The sequence below is a fragment of the Oryx dammah genome, unplaced genomic scaffold (assembly GCF_014754425.2).
Source record: "Oryx dammah isolate SB20612 unplaced genomic scaffold, SCBI_Odam_1.1 HiC_scaffold_21, whole genome shotgun sequence".
In the NCBI taxonomy this organism is placed as follows: domain Eukaryota; kingdom Metazoa; phylum Chordata; class Mammalia; order Artiodactyla; family Bovidae; genus Oryx; species Oryx dammah.
In genome coordinates, this window is record NW_024070205.1 from 43,050,304 (window position 1) to 43,057,868 (window position 7,565).

The 7,565-nt window shown below is 37.1% G+C and overlaps 1 protein-coding gene across 2 annotated transcripts in view; it reads right to left on the reverse strand.

Moving 5' to 3' along the window:
- CUNH1orf112 (chromosome unknown C1orf112 homolog) overlaps window positions 1-7,565 on the reverse strand; it is a 51,219-nt gene that overhangs the window by 18,451 nt on the left and 25,203 nt on the right. For both annotated transcript variants that reach the window (XM_040263544.1, XM_040263543.1), the window contains exons 10-13: window positions 6,085-6,149; window positions 3,059-3,207; window positions 2,673-2,802; window positions 1,399-1,585 (exon numbers count right to left, since the gene is read on the reverse strand). In XM_040263544.1, the coding sequence (XP_040119478.1) occupies window positions 1,399-1,585; window positions 2,673-2,802; window positions 3,059-3,207; window positions 6,085-6,149 (531 nt within the window). The remainder of the gene's footprint in view (window positions 1-1,398; window positions 1,586-2,672; window positions 2,803-3,058; window positions 3,208-6,084; window positions 6,150-7,565) is intronic.

The following is a 7,565-nucleotide window of genomic DNA, read 5'->3' on the forward strand; positions in this document are numbered from 1 at the left end:
TGAAGTATTTTAGCTAAATATTACATCTGAATACTAGAGGACTCTTAAAATTACCATTTCCTAAGACACAACTGAATTAAAGCATAAAATGTGCAAGCTGAGAGAATGGCAGTCAAAAATAAATACACATTTCTGAGTCATATGGTATTTCTATTTTTAGTTTTTAAGGAACCTCTATAGTGGCTGCATCAATTTACATCTCCATCAACAGTGCAAGAGAGTTCCCTTTCCTCCACACCCTCTGCAGAATTTATTGTTTGTAGATTTTTTTGATTATTGCCATTCTGACTGGTATGAGGTGATACCTCATTGTAGTTTTGATCTGCATTTCTCTAATAATTAGTGATGCTGAGCATGTTTGTTGCCTGTGTGTGTGTGTTCTTTGGAGAATTGTCTCTTTAGGTCTTCTATCTATTTTTTGAAGACACATGCACCCCAACATTTATTACAGCACTATTTACAATAGCAAAGACATGGAAGCAACCTAAATGTCCATCAACAGATGAATGGACAAAGATGACAGGAATATAGATACATATGGATAAGATAATATGAGTCATCTGTGGAGACATGGGTGGGCCTAGAGTCTGCCATATAGAGTTAAGTCAGAAAAAAAAATATCAGATATCATCACATATATGTGGAATCTAGAAAAATAGTAAGATGAATCTATTTGCAGGGAAGGAACAGAGATGCAGATGTACAGAACTATCCTCAGGGAGGGCAGTCAGGGTGGAGGTGGGTGGATGAATTGGGAGACTGGGATTGGCGTATGTGCACTGCCATCTAAAACTACTAGTGGGAACCTGTTGTATAGTGATGGGAACTCAGTTCAGTGCTCTGTGGTGACCTAGATGGGTAGGATGGGGTGGCAGTGGAGTTAATAGAGGGAAGGGATATATGCATACATATAGCTGATTCACTTCACTGTACAGCAGAAACTAACCAAATGTTGTAAAGCAACTATTAGTGCTCAGTCATGTTCAACGCTTTCGATCCCATGGACAGTAGCCCACCAGGCTCCTCTGTCCACGGAATTTTCCAGGCAAGAATACTGGAGCGGGTTGCCATTTCTGTCTCCAGGGGATCTTCCTGACCCAGAGATTGAACCTGCATCTCTTGCATCTCCTGCACTGGCAGGCAGATGCTAAACCGCTGCACCACCCGGGAAGCCCATAAACAACTATGTGCTGTGCTGTGTTAAGTCACTTCAGTCATGTCCGATTCTGTATGATCCTTCGGACTACAGCCTGCCAGGCTTCTAAAGCAACGATACCCCAATGTAAATAAATACATACACATTTATTATCCCCACACTTTCTTCTATATCTGATTCACAGTTTCAATGAAAAGAAAGCAAAAGTAATCTCAGCTTAGCCCTGCAAGTGACAAACTTACCAGTTCAGGGAACAGTGAAGGGTGAAGGGAAGCAATAAATGTACACAGATGAATGCAAACATGCTGATACAAGGTGACAGCGACCTCGGTTTGCCCTTTACTCTTTACTCCTTGTAAATGAACAGGTAGAGAGAGTTCACCAGAACACTGCTCAAAACTGGAGAAAATGGCTTTGAGTAGAGACACCCTGCAGGGAAATTGCAAACATTGAACCCAACGTTATTAACATTTAACAATTAGTGGGTGTAACAACACTACAGAGCGTCATTTTACCAAAGCCAAATGTCTCAAGGTGTATATATCTTTAACAGTTTCCAATATATATGAATATGTATCCATGTATCCATAAAAATAAAATACAGTTAGAGAAATTCCTTAAAGGAGAATTTTCCTATACATCTTTTATCATTTACCAAGTGATTAACAAAATACAGAACTATACAAAGTCTGAGACAAAATTCATCAAGGAACGTGAAACTTAAATAGCTAAACTAGGTATCATATATTAAATAAAAAATAGGCCCTATTATACAGACAGAGAGGAGTCATTTTAAGATTGAAATGGTTTAAGAATTCTTCATGGAGTATTTAAAAATGAATTAAAAATAAGCAAAATATAATAGGTAAAGATGACAAAGCCTGAGTAAAATGCAGACAGGAATCACCAGTCTGACAGGAGCAAGGTATATGTATAGAAAAAGAGAGGATAAGGACCAAAAGTTAATGATGACAATAGCAGGTTTTAAATGCAAAGCTGAGGACATGGGACATTATGCTTCAGTTACTGAGCAGGAGAACTGCAAGCTCAAAAAGCTGGGGTTTAGGAAGACTAACCTTACAGTGGTATATAGGATGCCACTAAAGGAAAGGATAAAAAACTAGAACACAGCAACAGCCAAACTGTAGGAACTAGAGCCTGATATTGGCAAGAAGAACGAATACAAGGGAGATTTCCCAAGGGATACCTTATAGTGTCTGAGCATTCCATTTATCAGAGCTCATCTTTAAATGTTATCAACTATATCTCTGCTCAATGTTTATAACACTATTAGGCAATATCTTTTAAAAGAGTGAACAAAATTAAAATATTTTCAGCACCTGTCAAAGATTTGTGTATTTTATAGTTTAAGTAGCAATATGTATGAAGTCTACATAGTAACTATTAATTAGAATATGTGATATAACAAAGAATTTAATTTCGAGGTCATTGCAAACAACAGTGCATTCTAAACCATCGTAATGTGATTGGAGATAAACAATATCGTGTCTGTTACCTGGCTGTAGCTTCTGAGACGTGGCTCTCTGTGCACCACAGGGCCTGCACATCCTCAGACCGAGAGGACAGCTCATCCATAATGACAACCAGCAGTAGACACTGGGGAAACTGTAGTTCACATGGCAGCTCTTCATGGGATAAAAACACATTAAGTTATAGCAAATTGGTAAAAACATACTCTATTTTTATATAACTCTGATTGCTATATTAAAAAATTATAATTTTAAGTTAGAAATATACTCCAAGAAAAGCAAGTAAAAGAAACTTTAAAGAAAATTTTTAAAACTTAAAAAAAGGATGACTATGTAAGGGAAAATTACCATGTATCGAACACATTGTAATTAATATGAGATGTTTTAACATTAAATGTGTTTTGAAGCTTACCTAATTTACTGTCCAAAACCACATCCACAAAAGGCTGGAATGTGAGAAGCTGACTGATGAGTGGACTCAGTGTAACCAGGAAAGTACCAGCTATTTCCTCCTGGTGTGCTTTAGAAATCCCAGCAGCATACAGGCTTGGAGGAAACTTACTGGAAAGGAAGGGAAAAAACTCATTCACTTAATAGCTACCTTCTAATTTTGGCCAGAGGCTAAGTACTGCAAAATGATGTTCTTCTAGAAGTGAAAATATATTTAAAAATTAAGTAGCATGTGTTTTATAAAACAAAACTCCAAGTACTGAATTGATACCAAAATTGTATGAAGAACCTCTGAACTACATGGCTATAATTCTACAACTAAAATTTTATAATCTTAGAGAAAATGTTAGTATTATTTTGATGCATTTTAATACATTGTTGACAATGATACTCTCAAAAAAACTTATAAAAATATGAACCAAATAATTAGAAAAAATATATATATAAGAAAGATACTTCTGATAAATTCTGGATTAATTACTTCTATTGAAAGTTGTTTTCAAATAGGTAGAAGGCTAAACTGACAATGAATTAATGCCTGGAAGCAAGAGCTTTACAAGAACAAAGTATACTAACACTGTAGGAAGATTCAAACACTTACAGAGAAAATGTCTCAGGAACTGCAGTTTAAACTTCATCAAAAGTTATGTGAAATGAGATACATATTCAGTATATTTTGCAGTGTTAATTTTAACTATGGCAAACTTGACAGAAAATGAGAATACCCTGGGGATGACAGCATTTAAAAGGAAGTCCTTAAGATAAACACTTGATATTTGGAGAAGGCAATGGCAACCCACTCCAGTACTCTTGCCTGGAAAATCCCATGGATGAAGGAGCCTGGTAGGCTACAGTCCATGGGGTCGCAAAGAGTCGGACATGACTGAGCAACTTCACTTTCATGTATTTTATTGAAGTACAGTCAACTTATAATGTTTCAGGTACACAGCAAGGTGATTCAGTTATACGTATATATATACACATATATTATTTTTCAGGCTATTTTCCATTATAGGTTATTATAAGATATTGACTATAGTTCCCTGTGCTATACAGTAAACCTTTGTTACTTGTTGCACATCCATTTTTTAAAATTAGAAATCTAGCATTCTATTCATACTAAATCAAACAAGTGGAATCAAAATGTTATAAATTTTTTAGTTAGGCAAAACTTCGTAAGTTTTCTAAAATATATATATTATACACACTATTTATATATATGTATTACAAAAGCTTTTTTACTATACTTGATAAAGGCTTGAGTAAGAACATCAAGAAAGAAAAACGGAGACAGAGAAATTGGAAAATATAAACTAAATGGGAACACTAACTATGAAACAGAAAACCCTAGTTTGTTTCTATATACTGCATATATACATATTTATTCTGAAGGTTATATGGACAGAATTTACTAATGGACTAGAGGAGGCATAAGAGAGCAGAGAAACATCAAAGATGACAGCAAGGTTTTTTGGCCTGATCAATTTGCAAAACCAAGTTACTACTTAAACTGAAATGAGGAAGCTTGGTGGGGGGTGGTGAGGATGGTCAGAAGACAGGGATTGGAATTAGTCCTGATTGATGGTTAGACATGAAAGGGGAGAGATATACATTTAAAGTCTTGAGACTAAATGACTACAGAGAAGAGAGAAGAGCCTGAAGACTGAGTGCTGGGGCACATCCAACTTGAAGTAGCTGGAGAGACGAGGAGGAACCTGCTGAGAAGGGAGGTGGTATGGGAGCCGACAGAGTAGAGTCTGAACGACAGTGTTACGCACTGCTGACAGATTACATAAGATGAGGCCTAAAACTGTCCATTAGACATAGCAACGTGGAGGTCACTGATGACCTGGACAAGAGCTGTTCTGGTGAAGAGTTAGAATGGAAAGTGACTGGAATAGCTTCAAAAAAGACAGTGGTATAGACAACTGTTTTTAGGAGTCTTATTGTAACAAATGTAGAATAAGGGGAAGGTGCTTATTCGCAGGAGGATGCAGAGCTGAGACTGCTTTATGTTATTCTTAAGATGGGAAGAACAGCATGCTGTATACTCATGAGAATGATCCAGAAGGCAGGGAGGACTGATGATCCAAGAAGGAAAAGGAGCAACTGTGATAGTGAGGTCCCTGAGCATGTGAGAGGGTGAAATCCAATGCAGAAATAGTGGCTGGCCTCAGATAGGCACACAGTCAGTTCACTCTTGGAACAAGGAAATATGTGGGCCGAGATACAGGCAGAATAATAGATATGTCAGAAGAAGAATGTGGAAGTTCTCTTTATATTGCTTCCATCTTTCTAAGTGACACAGAGGGAGGACACTGACAACCAGAAATGGGGAGGTGGTACTGGACATTTAAGATGTTTGAAGAAGAAGAGATTATGAAAAGCTGTCTAGGAGACTAAATGGATTAAGGAAATATAAGAGGATTGCTGATGAATGAGCTGAGAGTCCTTTAGTGTCAAATCAAGGGTTCTTCTGAGGTTACCATCAATTTTAGATGTCATTCAGCCTTATCTAAATTATGATACACTTTCTGTAACTCATCATTTTTTTCTAAGATGGAGTCAAGTACTACTTGACTTAAATCTCATAGAAGTAAAATAAAAATTAAGATAAAAAACAGTATGCTGATAAAAAATATATACATGTAAATATAACCTCTTTTTTTGCCTCTGGTATTTATCATCAGACCAATTATTCATCACTTGGGTATAAAATACTAGTTAGAATATAAACATAAATCAAACTCATATGTATCTATTCTTGAAAAGCTTCCATCTCCATTGATTACTTTTAAGCAAGCATATAAAAATACACTAAAACATTAAGAAAAATTCCTGATACTTGCTTTTAATTTTAACTGAAGGCTAATTACTGTTTTTGCCATACATTGACATGTGACACTTGATTTCTAAATGACATACACTAAAGGGCTGCATAGCTCAAATGGCTCTATTACATGTTAATGGTCATATCATTCTTCTTACCTGTGTATCTGAAGATAAAGCTGGTGCAACGTACAGCAAGAATCAGAGAGGAAAGGAAGAAACTCCTAAAAATAAAGCAACTCTTTCACTTCCTTGTACACAATATGCTTTGCTAATATATATATTTTTTCATCAAAGGCATGCAAGATAAAATAAAATCCTACATGTGCTACATAGGGAAAAACAGATTTTCTTCCATGAAAATAAAAAGGAGAATGAGGCTAAGCACCTAAAATTCTTTACGTTAACTATCAACACAACCACAATTAGAAACTATCATTTAATGAACATGTCCAAGTGCTCAGTAGACATGTAATGACTTTATAAACATTACTTTAGTTCTCTAAGACAGTAAAGAATCTGCCTGCAATAAAGGAGACCCAAATTCAATTCCTGGGTCAGGAAGATCCCCTAGAAAAAGGAATGGCTACCCACTCCAGTATTTTTGCCTGGAGAATTCCATGGACAGAGGAGCCTGGTGGGCTACAGTCCCCAGGGCACAAGCTGTCGGACATGACTGAGCAACTAACATTTTGGGGGTTCTCTGGTGGCACAGACAATAAAGAATCTGCCTGCAATGTAGGAGACCTGGGTTCAATCCCTGGGTCAGGAAGATGCCCTAGAGAGGAAAATGGCAACCCACTCCAGTACTCTTGCCTGGGAAATTCCATGGATAGAGGAGCCTGGTGGGTTACAGCCCATGGGGTCACAAAGAGTCAGACACAACTGAGCAACTTTCACTTTTTAAAAACTATAATGACATATTATTGTCCCGATTTTATAGACTAGAAAGGCTGAAGCTAACATATCAAATAAGCTGAGTCACATGGCAAAAAAACAGTAAGGTTGGGATTCAAGTACAGTTGTGACAGCTTTATCCATTATGGCTATGCTATACCTTAGAATGTCAAAGAAATAAACTGTTATCAATAGGGTATAGAAAACAAACTAATAATTATTTTTAAAATTCCCCTGTAAGAAAAGAACTAATTTTAAAATGGTATGTTGTTATTGTGCAGTTCCCAAGTCATGTCCAACTCTTCGTGACCCCACCAACTGTAGCACACCAGGCTTCCCTGTCCCACACCACTTCCCAGAATTTACCAAAGATCATGTCCATTGAACTGGTGATGCCACCAATCTCATCCTCTGTTGCCCTCTTCTCCTTCTGCCTTTAATCCTTCCCAGCATCAATGTCTTTTCCAATGAGTCAGCTGTTCTCATCAGGAGGCCAAAGTATTGGAGCCCAGCTTTACCATCAGTACTTCCAGGGTTGATTTTCTTTAAGACTGACAAGTTTGGTCTCCTTGCTTTCCAAGGATCTTCTCCAGCACCACAATTCGAAAGCATCAATTCTTCGGCATTCTGCCTTCTTTATTGTCCAGCTCTTACATCTGTACATGACTACTGGAAAGACCAACGGCATTCTGCCTTCTTTATTGTCCAGCTCTTACATCTGTACATGACTACTGGAAAGACCA